General features: G+C 37.0%; 1 protein-coding gene across 1 annotated transcript in view; it reads right to left on the bottom strand.

Annotated features, from left to right (window-relative positions):
• Positions 1–5,205: 5,205 nt before the first annotated feature.
• The window catches only part of WWP1 (WW domain containing E3 ubiquitin protein ligase 1), a 35,864-nt gene continuing 18,435 nt past the window's right edge, over positions 5,206–22,634 (bottom strand). The window contains exons 10-23 of the mRNA XM_010006413.1: positions 21,069–21,123; positions 20,888–20,972; positions 20,661–20,789; positions 19,649–19,721; positions 19,488–19,559; positions 18,453–18,541; positions 15,656–15,815; positions 12,401–12,534; positions 12,167–12,307; positions 10,377–10,497; positions 9,061–9,165; positions 7,722–7,818; positions 7,330–7,402; positions 5,206–6,119 (exon numbers count right to left, since the gene is read on the bottom strand). Of these exons, the coding sequence (XP_010004715.1) occupies positions 6,020–6,119; positions 7,330–7,402; positions 7,722–7,818; positions 9,061–9,165; positions 10,377–10,497; positions 12,167–12,307; positions 12,401–12,534; positions 15,656–15,815; positions 18,453–18,541; positions 19,488–19,559; positions 19,649–19,721; positions 20,661–20,789; positions 20,888–20,972; positions 21,069–21,123 (1,434 nt within the window). The 3' untranslated portion in view covers positions 5,206–6,019. The remainder of the gene's footprint in view (positions 6,120–7,329; positions 7,403–7,721; positions 7,819–9,060; positions 9,166–10,376; positions 10,498–12,166; positions 12,308–12,400; positions 12,535–15,655; positions 15,816–18,452; positions 18,542–19,487; positions 19,560–19,648; positions 19,722–20,660; positions 20,790–20,887; positions 20,973–21,068; positions 21,124–22,634) is intronic.

Raw genomic sequence — 22,634 nt, 5'->3', positions numbered from 1 at the left:
TCATTATGTGATCCTGTCTGTTGATTTACATGGAAATGAAGGGCTTTGTGGACAAGCAGGGTATATATTAGAGGGGAAATGCTGGGACAGTGGTTGTACAGGTTTTTAATCAGTTTTTTACACTGTTCAGCTACAGTTATAAATGAGGAGTAATATAAATCATGACTAGCACAATTTTAAAGAAAGGTACAAGGCTGTGACATAATTACAAACCTGCGTTTTTTTCTACAGTGTTCTTCTGTGGGGTTCAACAGCCTCAAGAGTACTATGTGTTCACATTATTAGATGCTCCTACAGATTTATCATTAAGGCTGCATAAGCCATTTTAATTCCAATATACTTAAGTGGTAGTGCTTGACTTTGCAAAAAGTGCTGTGGTTAAAAAAAAAGTCAAGTAAGGAACACTTAGGAAAATCCTTTTAAGGGTTTTACCAGCATATGCAGTGAGCTTTGTGGGAAAAACAAATATTGATTTGCACATGGAGAGGCTGTAGATTCTGAGGATTTAGTGGCTGCTTGATGGTTGTTAGACATAGGCACTCCTCTCCCTAGGCTAGCATAACAGGAAAAGTACATACTCCCAGTACATTAGAAGGGAACTAAAATTTGGAAGCACAGAGATTTCTATTTGTAAAGATAGTCCAGAGGTATCTTAACTAGTGGCTGTTGCCCTCCCAGAAGTGTTAGCTATGATTTCTACTTGGGCAAAAGCCATTTCCAGGAGGACTGTGACGACCCAGCCCGAGGTCTCACAGACATGCTGCTGTCCAGGTCTCCAGCTGCAGGGAGTGCCTGAGCCTGTTGTTCATATGAGAGGATGGCAGAGAAACTAGCTGTGAGAGGTGTGAGCAGAGAAATTATCTACTCAGCATGGTTGCAGAGCTGAAGGAGGAGGTGGAAAGGCTAAGGAGTATCAGGGAGCATGAGAGGGAGACAGACTGTTGGTGTCATGATTTAGCCACCCTGAACCCGGCCCAACAGTCATGCAGGGCTCATGATGCAGAGCGTTCCCTGTCCTCTCTCCGCCTGGCTGAGCATGATGGCCTACAGGATAGGGAGCAAGTTCCTGCACTGCGTAAGTGGCTTTGTAGGTGTGTCCCTTGAGTAACTGTTCCACCTCCCCAGGTGACCCTGAAAAACAGATACAATGCTCTGCAAGTCGAACCAAATACTGATGAGGACAATGGCTCACCAAGCTTGGAGGTGCCACTAAGGCAGAGTCAGACTATGTCTTGCATCAGAACCACCTCAGTTAAGAAAAAAAGATGTCATTGTCATAGGTGACTCACTTGTAAAGGGAGCAGAAGTCCCTTTATGCAGGCCAGACCCACTTCTTAGGGAAGTCAGCTGCCTCTCTGGGGCCAGGATTAAGGATATATGGAGAAAATTCTCTATCCTAGCTCAGCTCTCTGATTACTACCCTTTACTGATATTGCCAGGTAGGCAATAATGAGGTAGCTCATCCAAGGGCAATGAAAAGAGACTTCAGGGCCCTGGGATGGCTGGTTAAAGGATAAGGAGCACAAGTAGCTTTCTCCAGTATCCCACCAAGTTGCAGGGATTGATGAGGGGATAAACAGGAAGAGCCAGCAGATTAACTCCTGGCTCTGAGACTGGTGTAACCAGCAGGACTTAGTTTCTTTGATCATGGGTTGATCTACAGGGCACCAGGAATGATGGCAACAGGTGGGGCATGCCTAATCCAAAGGGGAAAGAGGATCCTGGGACAAGAGTTCGTAGGACTCATTGAAAGAGCTTTAAATTAGGTTTGAAGGGGGGATGGGGAGGAAACCAGGCTTACTAGAGAGAAGCCTGGGAGCAGCATGCCAGTGCTTGAGGGTAGAAGTGCTAGCAACGTTTTACAGTCTGTTGTCTCAGTGGACGTGGGGGATGGTGATCCATGTGGCAGCAGAGACATGAGGGTTAGTGATAGGTTGGTAACTATGGAGGTATCTGAGTGTGGTCAGGTGGGAATTAGGGCTTGTCCCCCTAGAAAGGTGGCAGGACCATTAGCCCAGCTGAAGTGCATCTACACAAATGCACGCACCATGGGCAACAAACAGGAGGAGCTTGAGGCCATTGCACAGCAAGAAAATTAAGCATCATGGGAAGACTTGCACAACTGGAGTGCTGTGATTGATGGCTACCAGCTTTTCAGAAGGGTCAGGCAAGGAAGGAGAGGTGGTGGGTTGGCCATGAGCCAGCAGTGTGGTTTTGCTGCCAAGAAGGCCAGTGGAATCCTGGGGTGCATAAGGAAGAACGTGGCCAGTAAGCTGAGGGAGGTCATTCTCCCACTCTGGTACAGCCACATCTGGAATCCAGCTGTGGGCTCCCTAGCTCAAGAGAGACAGGGAACTATTAGAGAGAGTCCAGCAGAGGGCAACAAAGACTGGAGGGGCATTGAAGCATCTCTCACAAGGAAAGGCCAAGTGAGCTGGAACTCTTTAGCCTGGAGAAGAGAAGGCTGAGAGGAGACATTATCAATGCCTGTAAGTATCTAAAGGGTGGGTGCAAGGAGGATGGAGCCACACTCTTCAGTAACTCCCAGTGACAGAATGAGGGGCAATGAGCACAAGCTGGAACATAAGTTCCATTTAAGTATGAGGAAAAACTTGTTTACAGTGAGGGTGACAAAGCACTGAACAGGCTGCCCAGGGGCGTTGTGGAGGCTCCTTCTCTGGAGTCTTTCAAAACCCACCTGGATGCAGTCCTGAGTACAATTCTTTAGGGGATCCTGCTTAAGCAGGGGAGTTGTACTAGATGATCTCTAGTCCCTTCCAACTCTGACAATTCTGTGATTCTGTGATAAATCAACTCCTCCCTTGGCAGGAACTTCCATGAGAAAAAATAACCTAAGTTACAATATCCAGTATAGAAAGCGTTTACAGAATTTCCAAAAATATATTCTGATTGCTCAACTGAAAGAGGATCAAATAATGAAAAATTGGGAGGCAAATATGCATGGTACTGCCAGTGGAAAGCCTTAACTCTAGCACAAATTGACTATAAATACCTTGTGTTTGCTAGAATAGAAATGGATATGGCATTCTATAGGAGGAAAAAGATAAAAAGAGCATAAATTGTTTAGACTAACAAACCAAGCCTGTGCCAAGGCAGTAAAAATCCACAGCTGAGCCAATCTAGAACTTTTAATTCTAGCCTCAGATCATGAAACTAGTTAAAAGATGTTTTTTTTCTCCACTATGGAGAAGTAATTCTTATTTTTCTGTTAGTAGAACATCAAAACAAAATCTTTGATATGTCAAAGTCCCATATTAGATGACATGTTGTATTTCAGAGTGATTCTCTGAATTCATACACTACAAATAGATCTGCCATAAACAAAACTGCTTGCAGCAGCCTTGGGGCAGAGGCACCTTCCTTCTGTGCCTTTGCTGCTGCACAGAACAGTCTGTTCACAAAGAGGAAGGTTAACCAGGTCCCAGCTAAAGGGTGTTGAGTGTTTAGAAACATGCAGCTGAGTTGCTTGCAAGAAGGAACAACCAACCGATGAAGTAGGTGGTAGCTTCTTCAAGTAGTATTACCTCACTGGTTCTTTTGCCTGATCTCCAGCCTTTGCTGCTTTTCCTCTCCTCACTGTGTCCCCCTCCCCTCCAAGCACAGCTAAATTATGGGAAATGCAAACAGGAAAATAAAAACATTACAGTGCAGTATTACTGAAATTCCCAGAAAGTCCAAATTTACACATACAAGCATGGAAAATATTTTGTTGTGGTTTGTTTTTTAATTTTAAGTGCCATGCTAAGAGGATGGCATAAAGGTCCCTTCCAAGCCAGTGCATCCTATGAGTCTATGTTTTCAGTCAGTCCTTTGAAACCAACTAATAGATACATCTACAGAACTCCACTGTTTGTTTTTTTTCCTTGCTTACTAACTCCTAGCCACAGGAATATCTATTGCAGTTATGAGACAGCTAAAATTATCGAAGCAATAAAGCAACTACATTCTTGTGATGTGCTGTCTTTTTTATTATTTTCTTCACTTACTCACAGATTCACAAAATTCAGCAGTTGATAGTGGGTCACCAAGTCATTCATTAGTGCAAATTCATTAAGTTGTACTCTATGACATGTAGCCCTCTTAACTGTCTTTTAGGCAAGCCACACACATACTGCCTTTGCCCAGCCTTTGATGCTTGTGTTTTTTTACAGCTTCCTCCATTATAACCAGTGTAATTCATTATTTAAGTGGATTTGCACCTTAATGTTGTATTTCTGAAAACGGTTTTGCAGACATTGTGGCATGAAAAACCAAAGTGGTGGAAATTTTCTAAACTTATAGAAAGTTAATGTAAGAGAGCAGTCTGTTGGGCCTGTTGCACTCCTGGTGCTACCATAACTACGTACAGGAGAACAGCTCTGCAGTAGCTGTGCCTATTCAATACAAAGCCTCAAAATAATCTATCATGTAGAAAAATAAGATTTTGGCAGAATTGAGTTCCTGCATTGGAACATGTGAACAAATACAGCTATTTTTTCTGCATGTACACTTTTAACAGTGCAGTATGATATGTTACAGAAGTGTTTTTAATCATACTAAGAAATCATTTTTATGTGTGTACAAAATTCTGCAGAAGTTAAATGTAATGGAATTTACAGTTAATATTTGAAACATAATACAAATAGTAATTTTAAACATGTTTTTTACTCCATAATAAGGAAGCCTGGTTTGCTAAAAGTAGCATTTAACATAATTCACATGAATAAGGTGTTAGATTTAGTGTTTTTTTCAAAAAACCACATCTTTGCAGTTCAGCAAATGCCCTCAATGCCCGTAAAACTAATTTTAAAATGGCTTTATATTATTGTGCACCTAGGACAAACTTGATCTACACAAAAGAATGGAAGGTTTTGGACATACTTAATTCTTGTACATCTGAATTTCTGTAAAAACTTGAAAGGAATGAGGGTATTTAATACTTATATTTTTATCTACACAAAGTTTACGTAATGTTCATTTTATTTGGGTTTACTAGACTGATCCAAAAACTGAAACTGAACATGAACAAAGAAAGCAGCAAAGTTCACAAGAACTTTTGTATACCCTCATAGCTCAGTTTACATGAATATACCTAAAGTAAAGTAAAGTTGTAAAAAGGACATCATGGATTGAAAAGGGAAACTAGAAGCAATAACAACAAAAGAAACCTGTAAGACACCAGACCAAGGAGAGAATGTGTAACATTTTCTCTTTTATTATTTTTTCTTTGAAGATTACCTAACATCCTCGTGGTAATAACCCAAGGTAATATGTAAACAAATTTCAATGCTGCTCAAATGAATTAAAATATTCTTTTCAGCTCCTACAGTAAGTCAGAATAGTGGCACCAATTCCTTTCAACATTAAATCACATTCATCTTATTGTACATGACTTTTGTGCAAGTAGTAAAAGGCTTTATTCATGACCTGGGCTACATCAGTAGAGGGGGATATATCAGCTATTCATGGATTTAAAAAAATTAAACTGACAGAACAACATATTCTGTCATCTCAAATACCAGCAGCATCTTTCTACATATTTAGGATACGTTTGGCCTAAGCCTTTAACACCTTTTAGAACAGCCATGCAATAGAACAACTTGGAGATGTTTCTTAAGAGAGAACACAGAGCAGTTGAAACATTTTTCTGAATAATAAAGCCAAGATAAAGCAAATCCAGGCCCTTTTAAATGGCTGCAACTTTTCATACACTTAAAGCTCTATAAAACTAGAGCCTATTAGTATATATATTTATATTTTTATATATATTTTAAATAAGTCTCTTGTCTGCTTTCAAAATTTTGAAGGGTTTTTCTGGTCTTTTGGAAGGGCAATAAATAAAAGTAGAAAAGGCTGAACTGTTTTGCATATCTCTGTGGAAGAACGGAGAACAATTATACTTTTAGAGTTCCAGAAAGATCACTGTACAGAACAAAAAGCTTATATACAATTAAGTGTGCAATTTTAGTTGGCTGGGCCTTTTATTATGCAAGATCTCCATTTTTACTAGAAGCCACTTCTACTCTTGACCAAATCCCTCTGTTTCTTCAATGGCAAAGAGCAGCTTCTCTTTTAGTTGTTCATAGCTTTTATATGGTGGCAAATCCAAACGATTAAAACTGAGCAGAAAAAAAAAGAAATTGTGTTAGGTTTAGCTACATCTCATGTAGAAGACTATAGAAGTCAACTACTACATTAGAAGTTCAAAATGTTCTAACAACTAGAAATTAAGAAATAGCAATCGGTGCCATCTCACTGCCTTGACATGTAACCTACTATGAGCAGTAAAAACAAAGTTTGAGAGGAATACTTTGAGAAACAAAAGTGTCTTATCACATCAGAAGAAAACCAGAACCTTTGAATACTAAAGACAGCCTATGATACATAGAACCACAATACTCAGAACAGGAAATATTCACCATTAAGTTTAATATTATCCTAGTTTGATTCATCTCCAAATTACAGCAAGAGCATGAAAAGGCTGATTTTTTTTCTCCTTCCTACATATTCCTGGATATGGTGTGGGGAGGGAACTCCTCCTCTAGCTTTGTCCTAAAGGGCTTCTGCCAAAACTGTTTCATTCCATGTCCTTCCCAAAATTATCTTAACAAAGAGGGATGTTTAAGTCTTCCAATCATCACTTGAATAAACAGCACCAGTGGAGAAAATGGTAAAACGGAGGATTCCCTCAAGTAGTTGAAATGTATGATGAATATTACTGTCACAATGTTGCCAAAGAAAGGTGTGTCCATTTTGCTCACAGTATATATGGAAAACTGATTTATCTACCTGTTGCACCAGTCTGGCACAGAAATGCCAAGCCAATCATATGTTTTCCTGCCGGGCTTCTGACTACCTGCATTCTTGGCTAAGTAACCCTATTTCGAACATTTGTTGTGACTTTTTTCATGCTGCTTTTTCTCATTACTATGCATTAATTATTTATAATATTACTGTATAAGTGTATCTAGTAACTATATACCTAATATCAACATTACTTTTGTTCAGTTATTTAATATTCTCTGAAAGAAAGAATTATTCTAAGATAAAGAATATTCTCTAAAATAAAGGGAAATTCTTCTCACTTCTACTGAAGGAGGATGATACACTTCTGACAGATCTGATACTGACAAGCTGTGTACACTTGTAGTAGCAAAATTTAAGAATAGGGCCAGCAAAAAAGTTTTCAATCCTGGCACGTAAAACCAATCAAAAAGCTCAAGATGAAGACAGAGAATTTATTCAAATCAGGTTTCATTTGATTTGATAAATGCAAAACCGTAAGAGAGAGCAACTAAAGGTACAGAAAATTTACAAGTAACAACTCACCAGGTGTGACTTCTTGGTAACCAGGTTTCCTTACCAACCTTTTCAATGCAGAATTTCTGAGGACCATTACTTCCTAGAAAAGAAGATTTAAAAAAATATAATCTGTTCCTTTTACGTAGCAAAGGAGATACATACATGACATAAGACACAACTCAGATACAGCAGGCAGAGCTCGTTAGGTGCTACTCAATGTTACATGAGTATGAACATTCCTCTACAAATGAGCTCATTTCCTTAAAATTTATAAATGCATTCACAGGATTTCTGATATAAAAAGTCCTTTTAGATTCAAGCTGACATACATGAACTCCCTGCTATCTGTATACTTGCAGCGTGGCTCATTTGCAAATGGGAGAGTTACAATATAAAAGTTTTGGTCACGTTTTACTTACCCATAAGTTCAGCAAATCCACCCAGTGGTAACCTGCAAGTGCCAGTGACAAACTGCAGAAGTCGCATGCGAACCTCATTGTCTGTTTCTTTTACGAACTAGGCACAGAAATTCAAATAACTTAATAAAAATATTGAACATAGCTGGAGACAAACCAAAACCCCACAAGACTGCTGAAAAGAGTATAACTCCATTTTAAAAGACACGACCTTGAGAACAGTTTACCTTTCTTAATTTCAGCAAAATGGGGTGAATGCAAGTAATTTCATACTATATGAACTTTCAACCATTACAGAGTGAATGCTGGGAACAGCAAATAAGAAGAATTTTATCTATTTTATTCTACACTACAGTATAAACCATGTCAATGCTTTATCTGAAGACTATTGCCATTTTGATTAAATACAGTAATAGTCTAGCCACAGGCCCTGGTTATTTCAAGACAGGTATTTTTCCATGTGGCAGTCACAGTGAGAGAAAACACCATCCCTAACACCGCATCACTTAGTAAGTAAATTCACTGGAAAAGGGAAGAGGAAGGAAAGAGAGGGGAGACTGAGAACATTTCAGTAAGAAAGGGGGCATTGTTACAAGAATTTTGACCAAGAATAACCTGGATAACAAAATAAGTATTTTTGTTCTATAAATGTTGAAAGCACATCTGAGTTACCTGAGCTTCTGGTTAAGATTGTTTCAGTACCAAGCTTCTTAAAAACAGATCATCTTACCAGATTTACATTATTTTGACAACATAAGTAAGCTAGGAAATAATTTATTTGCATAATTTTCTTCCAGTAACTTAGTCAAACACATCTCTAAAATGTTGGTTTATCACAAGATAGGAACTGTGTAGCTATGACTTCTCTTTATGGAAATTCATAGAAACTGGGATTTTTTGAGATTTTCCCCTGAAAATAATTCTTTGCCAACTTCATTAAAATGTGAGTTATAATCAGTCAGTACTAGACTGGCACAGTTAATATGACAATAATTATAAATAATAAGTGGCATTTCAGATGTACAGATGTACTATTTGTAAGAACATGTAAAAGGTAGATCACTGCTAACAACAGACAACTCTATTGTTCTATAACTGGTAAGAAGTACAAGATACAGAATACTTAGTCATGACCCAGCCATCCAAATGTAATGCAGGTATCTATATGCCTTTTCCCACCCTAAGTATGATCCCTAAGAACCAGTAATTTTCTTTTCCTTCTCTGAAAAGAAAGGAAGCAGTGACAACCTTCATTCAGATTATATCCCTCCACTCTACTATCATTTGAGCTAAAAAACAAGACAAAACCTAAAGAAGCTGGTACTGTTACTGATCAACACACCTGCCAGAACCATATGATCTGCTTGCTATTCCTTGTATAATGCCGATACACAGTGTTCCTCTGCCAGTCTGCTAAATCAACTTCTTGCATTCCACAGAGCATAACCTAGAAGAGAGAATGACTACTTGACAATATGCTTGTCTACAGACATAAATTAAGAGTTAATTTAATGTATCTTGTATGAGGAACACTAACAATGATGGAAATTCTTGCTCCAAAAAAAGGACTGGTAATGTTTTTATTTTACTCCACAGTTAGATTTTCCTTTATCCTAAGTTTACAGAACTCCTTAAAGTTGTTTATGCATTTAAGTGGTCTGAAAGCCTGCCTACCAGAAACATGGTTTCTTCTAACTAATAATTCAGTAATAAAATATAACAGCTTTCCCATAAAAAAAAAAAAATTCAAGAGGATGTTCCCTTTCCCATTGAAATATTCCAAGATATTCTTGCATATTCCAAGATGATGATCGTTACATTATTGCTACTGCTACTACTAGTAAAGAGAAAACATACTGTAAGTCTACAAAGTACTCATAACAAGGAGCAATGAAAGCTGAAAGTACTATATGCAAAGCCTCCTAAAAACCCAAACATTAAATAAGTCCTTTACACAGAAAACTCCCATTTAACTTACGGTTTCAGACCACTGCTCATTTTATACAAGGACTCTTGGCAGGTATCACAGAAATAAAAAAACCTGTAGCACTATAGAGCCTTTTGTCTCTGCTCCAAATTACAACCCCAACAATGAACACAGGTCAGCCTGATTGTTAAGGAAACATAGGGCAGGGTAGTGACTCTTGTTATCAGCCCTTCAGTTACATATTGAGAATCTGCAAAATTCAGTTTCAAACCTTGTTTGTTCCTCCATCTTTCTGCCTTTAAGTGTAACAAAATAACCCTTGAACCTATCTTAGAATATGTGTGTGAAACTAAGCAATCATTATAAACCACAATCAACTTCTGTGCCATCTGTTACAAGGTAATTCCACCCATCTACCACAGAAGGAAGTGTCCTTTAATAGATCCACCTGAGACCTCATGTTCTTATCCTCTCACAGAAACTTGCAAAGCATATTTTAATTCTGAGGATGGAATCTAAAATTCCCAACTACTTAACACCACAAGACACCAGTGCAATAGATACTGGCTTTTCACCATGATTTACCCCCACTGCTCCTATTAAATTCTCCAAGTTCCAGCACTATCAAACGCAGCATGCCGTAGATGAGAGATTCAAGCTGGCGTATCCATTTAATCATTCCACATGTATTACCTTTACAATATGTAAAAATGTTGAACAGGAAACCTCACCTCCAGCTCCTTTTCATCAAAATAGTGCAGCCACTGCAGAGGAACAACTTCATTAAAACCATCAAGAAAAGCTTTGGTTTGTTCTCTAACTCCCCGAGAAAATCGCCACTCAGCCATTAGCCTGGGATGGGAAAAAACAAACATAAATTAAACATCAATTAGCTCTCAAAAGGAAGAAGTTCAAACACGTATGACTCTCCCATGTATGTACCTCTCCAATGAGGTATGGCTCCTTCTGACTTTATTTTCTTACACTGTATGATTCCATAGACTACCAGGGACCTACCCTATGAACATTATCACCAATCTCCAAACTCAGACAACACTGAAAGTAGCAGGCTGTACTTAGATTACCATTCCAGTTTTAAATAATTATATATTATTAAAATTAAATATTATTATTAACCTTTCACTAACAAAAGTTTAGCTGCCTTTTCATGAAAAGAAGGGTATTTGGACATGACAATTTTCTTATTGTAAAATTTGCTTTAGCTTAAAAAGTCCATAATCCTAGTGTTTCAATGGTAGAAAATAGTGTTTTCCACTGATTTTAATATATTCTGTTCTTGAGCAAAAACCAGCATGTAGGCAAAGAATAATAAAATATGCTGCTGCTTATTAGACCTGTAACTATGGCTGCCAAATACTTCCAGGATTCAAGAAAGAGTAGACATTTCCAGCTTCAAGAAAGAGTAGACATTTGCTGTTTTAAGCTTCTGATTTATGCTAAGATTTAAGTTCTAACTAAAATGGTCAAGCCAGTTCTGAATAAAAAACCCCACAATAAATACATATGCATACTGTAGAAACTATTTCACTGAGAAACTACAGACTGCTAATTTAAGTGGGAACTTTGTGTGCAGCAGTGGACATACACACTGTGTAACACATAAAAGGTTCTGGGTACATCCACTTTTGAGATCACACTGAATAGATGAATCAGAAATAACAGGTTAACAAACAGAATGAGAGAACCAGGAAAGAGCAGCATAGCAGAACAAAGAGAAAAATAGTTTAAGGCACATTATACACCATTCTGAATTTCAGTTTCCACAGTGACAGCAAAGTTCTGAATAATTTTTAAATCATCTGTCACCTCCACCTGGATTTGTTAACTCTAGTTACTGAAAACAGATTTGCTCATTTGATTTTCATCTCTTCTCTCACTGTGTAAATAATAACAAGACAGGTCATCTTCTCTCTTAACAAGACTGGTAATCTTCCAGTACCTGAATGGGCCTACAGGAAAGCTGGGGAGAGACTTCTCACCCAAGAGGGCACTGACAGGACAAGGGGTAACGGTTTTAAACTGAAAGAGGGGAGATTTAGGTTAGACATCAGGTAGAAATTCTTCACCATGAGGATAATAACGTGCTGGAACAGGTTGCCCAGGGAGGTTGTGGAAGCCCTCTCTTCCTGGAGGTGTTTAAGGCCAGGTTGGATGAGGCTTGTGCAGCCTGGTCTAGTGAGGGGTGTCCCTGTTCATAGCAGGAAGGCTGGAACCTGATGATCTTTAAGGTCCCTTCCAACCTTAACCATTCTGTGATTCTATTAGGTCTTTTTTTGTTATTTTTATCCAAGTGGACCACTGAGGGAGAGGGAAGAGTGAAATAGGAGAGATCAAAATGTACCAAGAGATTATGTGTACCAAGACACCATTTCAAGAGTAGTTCCAAGAATTACATAGTGATAGGGAAAAAAAAAAAAGAAAAATACAAGTCATATACAATGTAAAAAAAGACTAAAGCAACAGGAGAAATATGGAACAGTTTTTTTCAACACCTTCCTACCCAATATATTCTTCTTTGTTCTCCTCAGTTACCAAGATATTTGAACCACCTGATTTCAGCTCATGTGAGGTTACTTTTCCCAAGAGCTCCATATCCACACAAAAGTACATTTCTAAGTTACACTCTTCAATGTTATTATCCCTGAAAGAAAAAAAAAAGAAGTACAATGAATTCTATATAAACAACAAAATACATAAAACACCACACAAGCGCAAAGAAAAATAATCTACAAACCTTATCCAAATTAGGGAGTTATAAAATTCAGTATCAATAGATTCCAGGTCCTTAATAGTAAGTTTCTTGCTCAGCATTCGTTTGTAGAAAGGCAGAGAGAAACCAGTGTCAATAAATTTCCCATGAAACAATGCCTGTTGAACAGAAAAAAGCCCGTTTAGCTTTTATTGAGCTATGGAATTATTGAAGTATTTCTGGATTTTTACTTGTTGGAGTTTTTTTCCTTTTCTCCTTCAAACAGTAAAAATCACCAAGTAGCAGTAGCAGCTTGGTATTTAAAAGGAACAAAACATTACATTAAATGGGAAGAAAAAAAAATAATAATTGACATTTATTCAAGCCTATGTTACCATTACAATTTAGAAAATTGATGAAAATAAACTTCTCATAAAATACTAAATTTATGAGAAGAGGAAACTGCTAAATTTCCTCTTTATTATGTGTGTAGGTATATGTGCCAAGTGTTATTTGATCCTACTAAATCATAATTGATTCTACTTAAGTATTACTGACATTTTTTACTACACACATACATCCTGCAAAATCATTCTTTACACAATGCTACTGCAGCTTGCAAAAAAAAGTTTACGAATTTAATCACAGATTCAGAAAGAGCTTTGGGAATCACATTTTTTATAGATGAGCAACAGAAGTGAGAAATGAGAGTCTCCCTTCTACTGCAAAAAATGAAATTGAAATAAAAATCAAAACATGGTCCTGTTTGTCTCACCACATGTGCACAAAGGGTGTAAGTTAATTTCTAGCACTGAAGCACAGCATTACACACACACACACACAGTGTTAACCTCTATACTGACTCAGTGCATCTGAGAGTTAACAGCACAGCTGTAACAATAAAAACATGTTTTGAACTCATCTTTATCAAGCACACTTTCTTCACTTCTTTAACCATCATCCTAAACATAGGCCACATATGGAATTTATTGCATGTCTCCTTACAGCTGGAATTCTCTGACCAGAAGAGCCAATGTAACATCCCATTTCCTTCAGAAAAAGGCAAGGCTTCATCTTTTTTCCTCACCACCTAATTTCCCCTCTAGGGTGTACTCTAGCATGCATTTTCTTCTGCTTTAGGAGATCTTAGAAAGGTTCTCTCAGTGGTCTTTACTTATTTATTTGTGCATTTATTTTTAGACTAGCCTATCCTTCTACTGGGAGTGCTATGTGATAAGAAACAAAAAAATTAAATGTCAAGTGCAGCATTCAGCCATACAATTTCCTGCTTTTTGCAAAAGTAAGCTCTTAAATCATCTCACGTAAGGTCTATGATAATCTTACACCAAAACCAGTCAACCTCATTTAACAGCTTTTTGTTACAGTGTAAGATGAGTATTCTTTATGTTTAACCCTGTTTCAGCTGAAAACATTAGTGGTTATTTAAGTACTTACAATGAAAATAATTCTTTATTATCTCAAAGGCAGAAATACTTTAGAACTGTGAGGACAAAAACTACAACTGCACTTAAAAAGCCTACCTTGACGCCTTGAAGTTATTCACAGAATCATAGAATGGTTCAGGTTGGAAGAGGCCTTTAAAAGTCATACAATTCCAAGCCCCTTGCATAGGCAAGGACACCTTCCACTAGCTCAGGTTGCTCAGAGCCCCATCCAACCTGACCTTGAATGCTTCCAGAAACGGGGCTTCTACAACCTCTTCAGGCAACCTGTTCCAGTGTTTTCACTACCCTCATTGTAAAAAATTTCTTCCTAATATCTCATCTAAACCTACACTTTTTCAGTTTAAAACCATTACCCCTTGTCCTATAACTACAGGTCCTGGTAAAAAGTCTATCCCCATATCCCCTCTTCTGCTATTCCCTCAGCTATTTTAAGGCACTCGAGGGTATCCTAGGAAGTACTGCAAGAAGTGCCATCTGTTATAAAAAATAAATATGGTGAAACCTTGCAAGTAACCACATTAGGAAACACTATACAGGTCTGTCCTTCCTTCCTCCCTAGAGTATTTAAAATAAGAATGCAAAATACTCCAGGAAAGAAAAGTCTGTGTTTTAATTATATTAAATACTTTAATTACATTCTCTTCTATGATCCATACTTTTATGAAGTAGTTTTCCTAAAGTTAACATTTCAATTATGGATTTATCTTATGAGCAAGATCAAAAATCACCAACTAAAATAAGAAAGAGAATTTAGCTCTAGCACCTAATTGGCTTTATTGTATCTTCCTGCTAAACAGCATTAGAGCTTGTTGAGAATTGTAAAAGAACAGAAACAGTTGGTAGTAGTCTATTGAAAGTGTTAACCCAATGAAATACATTTTTATGGCAGCATAGAAATGGGGAACATGGCCATAAAAGCCCCAAAATTAGAGATCTTAGCACCAAAACTGAAAAAATTTGTTTCTCAAAAAGCATCTATGAAAAAAGGAAAACGAAGAAAATTTCTAAACCTAACTTCTTTCAAGTTTGAAAGTATTTTTCTATTTATGTTACATTTCGCTTGGGTTTCTTCTAATTTTATACAAAAAGCCTGAAGAATAGGGGAAGAGGATAGTCTCTTCAATCTGAAAATACACTTCTATCTAGTCTTTTTCCTTTCACTATTCACCATGTTCAGTGATGTTGCTGAGGGCCACCTGACGACATCACGATGATTATGTGAAAAGATGAGAGTATCCCTACATGGCAGGAAAGAGATGTGACAGAGCAGGAGTCCACCATAGAAAATTGTCTCAATGGTACCAGAAGAAGATACAAAACAGCACTGCCTTGTCATCTTTCAGCTAAAAAGAAACCTGATGGCAGAGAATCAGCTCCCTGCCAGCTCCTGCTCTCCTCAGTATCTGACCTATCCAAGTACATACGTATAAATTAAAGCTCAGCATACTCTGCAATATATTTCTGATTCATCTTTTTAAATAAAATAAGGTATACCACGTCTAACTGAGAAGCCTTTTTGAAAAATAAGTCACATTTTTCAGAGCATCAGTATTCAGACACTCAATCAAACAGCAGTTTGCATGAAGTACACACATCCAATTGATAAAAAAAAATAAATATTGTATTACATGTCATGTTAACCTTCATCACTATCCCAAGAAACTTGAGTGTGTGAGATTTAACTGACAAAATATTTTGGCTCAATAACTTTACATGCCTTCATCTTCCATTTCTAAGAGATGAATATAAACCTTTAATTACTGTAAAAACAAATACTGTTCAGGAATAAATGTAAAGCTACAGCAAATAATAAAACCTTAGAAATCTAACCTACCATGGCAATAAAGCGCCCAATGAAACAGAAATATGAAAGATGGTCAGGATTGATTGTTGATGCTGGATTTATCTGCAGGCAATAGTTGCTCTTGCCAGCATATTCAAATAGGCAGTACATAGGGTTCAGTACTTCATGGGAAAGCAAGAAAAACCATTCTCTAAGGAAAAAAAAAACATGTATACACATAAAACCATCAAATACAGATGTTTAACACCATCCCCCTTACGTAACTAGCAAAATGGTCAAAATATATGCAAACTTAGAAAAATAATATAAACAGTGTTGTATCAGAATCACAGAATAATATATAGCATTATTTAGTTCTTAAATGTTTTTTTTAAAAATCATTATTAAAACAGTAATGTTAGAAAGTCATGGTTTCCAAAGTCTAGAAACAATTTTTAAGATTGTCCCTTGAACACACCCACATAGCACAGGTTTTGGCTGCACATTAGTAACATTTTTGCCTAGAGTCAAACAGTACACTGTATTTATACTCATACCTGTTTTACTGCACACAACTAAGATCTGTATTGAAAAAAATTACAGATTATACCACGGACAGCGCTTATTATAGCCAAAATATATAAAACAAAACAAACCCAAACCATAGCACACCTTATTTGCTTTCCCAATCTGTCAGCAGAACACACACTGAGTTACCGTGGTTTAACAAATTACCACACACCCATTTAAGCCCACAGGACACAACACTGTGAAAATACATTTTTGTTGAGGTTTAACTAATACATGTTATTCACCACTTTCATTGTTTCCAGCTCAGCTGACCTGAAATAATAATAGGATCTGGTATTTCACTGCCAGGATAGCTGATTTTAAGAATAATTGTTGCTTTATAGTATTTGCATATAATCAGAGATCTCCAAAGCAGTTGTATATACTCACTCATGAGTTTTTGTATCAGGCCTTAAATGCTTGGAACTGAACAACCAGGCTTAGGCAAAAGCCACCAAAAAAAAGCTGGAAGTCTATCCTATAATAATCCCCTGGAGGGACTGAATTCCATCCTGACTGCCTTTCAACTGTCACATTTAAGACGCATCTCTTCTATCCCTGTAGTTACATGAGATCAGGGAAAAGAAATGAGGTTTGCTGGCACACTTCTCCTAACAGTTCTATGATACCCTAAGTCACGGACTAGCTACAATGCACTTCTAACCAGAAGACAAAGTAGAAAGAGTAACCAGAGAAAGGCAGCTAGGATATGACAACCCTAACAAGGTTCTGTACATCTTTTAATAAGCACAAGAATGTTCTACAGCATTCTATGCAGGTTTTATACTAAAACAATTATATTAACTCTGCATAGAAGCATCAAATTTAATAAGCACTTAAATTAGATCAAATCCAAATAACAAGGGAGGAATCAGTCATGAACAAGATGTTTGCAGAAGCAATGAATTTTTCACATCAATAGCTAGAACTAGCCACAGGACACAGTGTTAGCCTGCTGAGAGACAAGTGAGAAATCAAGTGCATCAGCTTTCTATACTTGTATTCATGAACTATTAGCAAGTCAGTACATGAACATTTACTCCATTGGCACCTCAGAATTCTCACTTCAAGTTACAATGAGATCCTTGCTGCTTCTCAATTTCATATACAGAACCTCAGGCAAGACTTAGTCCTAAACTATGAAATTATACTACTTACATGTTATTTATTTATTCTGGTACTTTCTGTGACTACCACTCTGCTGTTAGATAATTCTAATATCACTACTTTGGAATACTCTGTTTCTCTGGAACAAATTACTTTAACTTTCCTGTCTCCATCCTACATCTCAGGCCATTGTCATAGGGACATCAGCCAAACAAACCTCATGCAAAACAAAAATTGGATTCCTCGCTGCACTCACTCTGCAAGAACCTATCAGATACTGTAATTCAGAAGCATAACCACCCACATATCCGAAGAAGCTTAACTTTCAGAGGAAAGCTTCCTTGCTTGCAAATGCTACACATTCTCCCTGAAATTCGTTTTAACACAGATAGCTACATAAAACCAGAACAAAACAAAAATAGAACACCTTTACATTAAATATATATATATATATATATATATAACCAAACGAGAAAACTTTTATCACATATGACTAATTTCAATACCCTGGATCTGCAGCGGTACTGAAATTTTCATCCTAATAGTAATATTCACTCAAGTAACTGGCAGCAGTACTCAGTACTCAGTGGTTGTCTTCTATATGGTCAACAGATGAAACACTTCATCTTTGGCTTTCCTGTTACCAGTTTTTCTGAGTTCCACTTCAGATTCTAGAAAAAACCAGTCTAGCTGTTTTGCATTCCTGTGCAGCCGACACATATGCTGCTACCTCATTCCTGCACTACTCTTCTCTTGTTTATGTCCATACTGTTCATAAAAGCCCCAATCTGGTGTTTGCTTGTTGTTTTTTTTCCCAGCTAAGCAAAACACTTTATTTTTCTATAGACCCAATGTCCAGAAAGTGAAACTTTCTGACAGAAAGTTCCTGAAATAACTCAATCTAGAGCAACTAACTGGCAGAAAAAATTCAAATTGAAACATTAATCTTTGTCAAAGAACTGAACAACTGAGACCACAGTGTTACTAAAGCAAGGTTATAATCCATAACAATAGCCAGTGATTCCAGTTCTACTTCCTTAACACATTAAGGGGTACTAACAAGGTAACCAGGGTCAGACTACAAAAACAAGTAGTTCCTCTGTCAACAGAATGACATTAGAAATCAAGGTTAGAGTGCTATTAAAAAAAGTAAAAACTCATTTTCTTTTACCTTGCCAAGCCACCATAATCCAATCCTTCCTCTCCTCTGAATATAACATATAATCTTCTCCTCAAATCATAGGGCTTTAATGCCATAATCTACCAAAAAAAGCAAAAATTGTAATAAGCTATAAATTAAGCATTGTCAATAGAATTAGTCCATCTTATGGAACATGCAATCAATAAACTGCACACAAAAATACCAAGTCAGACTTAAAATCCTTGAGCAGCAGACTGCTACCAGTGGGAGAGAGTATCTGGAAAGTATCACTTTACAATTGCCCTGTTGTTAAACTCTTCCTAAGGCATTTACTGTCATTAAAGTAAAATAGGTGAACAGGCATTCCATATGATATATTACATATTTTTGGTTTTAGGCAAATCACTTAAAGTAATTTCCTCTAGCGCAAAGTAAGTACAATGTGCTTCCCTTAATAATATACTGTTTACTTACAGAGAATCCCTCCCAAAATTTTTGATGTGGTGACAGCAGCAAGAGTTTTTGTTACAGAGAAAGGAAGAAAGAACATATGTTGCCTGCCGGCTGTAAGAGCTCAAGAACTATAAGCTTCAATTACAGAAATTTAATGTTTGAAAGACAAAGAAGGACACCAGTTTTAGTAGAAAATGTTTTGTAATGTATATAACCACATACAAGAATCAGAAAAGCAAATGCAATGTGGTTAAGAAAATACGATATCCAATGTGGTTAAACTATCGAACCACAGGATGCTGTACATGCAAAAAGTTCACCAGAGAAGCACAGACAAGCTCACAGAAGTCTCTTGACTATTATTAAATACCCAAAAACCATACCAAGCTCAAGAAGCATGTCAACTGTAAACAGCTGGGAACTGGAAGATCATTTGGTAGAAATACTATATGTATTATTTCTGATCTTACAGACTTCTCAAAGAATGCCCTTTTGGCTAATACTAGAAGAAGATTACTGTGCCTTAAAGACCATTAGCCTGGACTGGCTATGGCCGCTTTTGTTTACCAAGACAAAGCATAAGAACAAACACAACAGTCTTTGCAGGCTTACTTGCTGGAAGGAATCCTCAAACAAAGTCTGTCTGGATACATTGATTTTCACATGACTTGGCAGTGCATTAGACTGTAATCATAAGGCAGTAACATTAAAAGGCAGAACATAGAAGTGTAAACTCAAATAGATTCAAAGATAAATAATTACTTAATCAGTACCTGACACAAGTAACGGAAATGAGCAAGTTTCCACCTAAAGCTACGCTCATAAGCAATCTGTGGCCCTTTATTTCTGTAAGGAAATACATTTGAGATAAGATTAACCATACAGACATGAAACTACTTACTATGCTAAACAACAGCATGTAGATTACAAAAATACACAAAAATTGTTATGGTAATATATGATCAGAAAAAAAATGCAGTTGAGGGTTTGGTCAGCCAGTCTTCCTTTCCACTACCACCATCATCCTTTTAACCACCTTTTTTTGTTTGTTTGTTTGTTTTTTAAGATGCTAGTCAATTTACCAAATATGAGGGAAAGGTGGAGATCTACAGGATCTCAAGTCCCTATCAACCTAGTAAGAACTAAAAGTCATGTCCAGGAAAGACAGCTTATTTATTGTCTTTATTGAAAGGAAGACTGACAAATTAGGCTTCATAAACTCAACTGCTTCTGAAATTGTGAAGGAATTTCTATTACAATATTCTATATGTCCCTTTAAATGAAAAGTCCTCACAACATCCTCAGAAGTAAAACCCTACCCTACGTAAAAGACATTAAGCTAGCCACCATAGGTTGGTTCAATATTTCTGATTAAGCTATTTTTTAAAAAAAGATTTGCATGTAAAAACGGTGAAAAGTATTTCCAACTACCTTGTTTAGACAATCTAGAGGGTTTATATAACTGTAAGTTTCTTTTAAAATTTAACTCTTAGCTACAGTAGTTGAGTATTCAAGCTTACATCAGTTCCCTTTTCTATTTGCAATACATTTACAACCTTGGTATCTGTAAAGTGTATAAAAACTATTGAACTCTAGAGCAGTACAGCAAAGTGTGTCACTCACAGAAATGACAAAGCTTAAAAACAGGCTAAATTTACAGGACAACAATTTGTACATAATTTAGTGTTCAATTCTGGCTAGAATTATAGAATGCTTTCTAGTATGAGAAGACTTAATAATTTTAAACTACAAAAAATTTTAAAAAGTATTTTATTTCTCACTTACACAGAAGATTTCCCGGTACGAGGATCATTGAAGGTGGTGGTTCTTGTATTATGGTCAACAAAGTATCTGACACCTTCTCTGGTATATCTGATTTCCCAGCCCTCTGGAAGTGGATCCTCATTTTGTAAACTGCAGAAAAAAATGCAGACAGTACTTTTTCCTTCACATCATGACATAAAAAGATCTTGCTTAATTCTTGTATCTTCACAGTCAATATACACACCTACCCTTGAGTTCGAGGGTCTTCCCACTGTGTTGTCTTTGTGTTATGATTTACAAAATACACCCTATCATTTGAATCCACTCTTCTTTCTATGAAAAAAAAAAAAGAAAAACAACACTATACACCAATTGCATTCCAAATCTCTGTAAATGTCATGTTCTGAAATCAACAACTAACTAACTTACCCCATCCTGGTGGTAAAGGCCCAAGTGGATCATTTTCTGCTGACAACATCGAAGCCTATTTAAAAACAAGAGGGCATTTCTTTAGGCCAAATATTATAGTATTTGTTTTTAGTTACTGTGTTTTAAGATTACCACTACTACTGAAGACTATCCATTCTAAAAAAAAAAAAAAAAAAAAAAGAATCATACCATTTTTAGACTGTTTTTTTAAAGAAACACAAATTATGTGACAACAAGGTATGATTTCTGCACTTGCCTCAACTGCTTCCTACCCAACGTACCCTTCCTTTCCCTTCCTACAGCACTTGACAGAGTCAGCAGTCTTAAAGATGCACAGTCCTTAGAAGTTCAGAGGAAGCATGGATAAGCAGATAAGCACAATGCTCTTGTGTAAGAACATGCTTTACTGTAATAAACATTTGCAAGCACAGTGATTACTGCCAACGTAGGGTTTTTTGCTTCCTCAATACATGAGGTCTTCCTTGGATTTCTGACTATTTTCAGACTTTGGCATTCTTTGCAAACACAGCTGCCTTTGTTACAATAAACAGATGGTTAAAATTATACCAATGTACAGTAAGGTTAAAAGGAATGGAAAAAAAAGGAAAAAGATTAAATTATTGTGTAAAAACATGCTAAGCTCGTAATATACTGTAGCCTTGCACAAGTCCCCCACTATCTCCCAAGAATAAAAAGCATGGGAAAAATAAAATATAAAGGTGGAAATCCCCCAGACTGCAGGACCCATGCTCTGATTTATAGCTAAAAGCATCCACTCCCTAAAACTTTTTGAACACTAAAATGATTTTTCTATTTTTTTTCTGTGCAGAATAGGATTTGGAGATATGGGAACCAATCTACATTTTTCAAAAAGTATCTTAAGGATCAGCTTGCTACTGATTTATATAGCATTCACAATCCAAAAATCTCAGATCCACTCAAGAGTTTACAACAGCAAATTCAGGCAAGAAAATCTACCATTTTTTCTCTGAAACAGAAACAGAGCAAGGATCAGAAAAATACCAATAGTTATACTAAAAATCAAGCTGCCTCTTTGTTTCTTTATTCTGGCCACCAGCTATTAGATGTGAACAGAGAATTACCATTAGCTCAGCAGCCAACGTAGTCAGCCTTTCCCGCTCTTAGAAACCCTATAGTCACAATGATCTTGTAACTGAAGACTTTGCTGTGGTGAGTGTAAAAATGATATTGCACAACAAAAATGCTGTCTGCCCAAGAACTTAACAGCAGCACCATTCAGAGGTTTCTGATCTTAATGGGACCAAGGATTTGTGTTTGACTGCTGGCTAAAATAAACCTAGCTCAAAACAAATCTTAGGATCAGGAAAACTGAGGGTTTTTTAGATGTTTAAGCAACTGACCAAAGTAGTACACAAGTACAGAAAGCTGCTCACTGGGAGTTCTTGGCTTGATATGTTTCAGCAGGTGCAAAAAGGATGGAGCCAGGCTCTTTTCAGTAGTGCCTAGTGGCAAGACAAGAAGCAGTGGGCACACGTCAAAGCACAGGAGGTTGCCTCTGAACCTCTGGAAGCAGAGCGGTTGGAC

Source organism: Chaetura pelagica, unplaced genomic scaffold (assembly GCF_000747805.2).
Source record: "Chaetura pelagica isolate M959 unplaced genomic scaffold, ChaPel_1.0 scaffold76, whole genome shotgun sequence".
NCBI lineage: Eukaryota > Metazoa > Chordata > Aves > Apodiformes > Apodidae > Chaetura > Chaetura pelagica.
The sequence above is the reverse complement of the archived record's forward strand: the minus strand, read 5'-3'. Positions and strand labels throughout refer to the sequence as shown.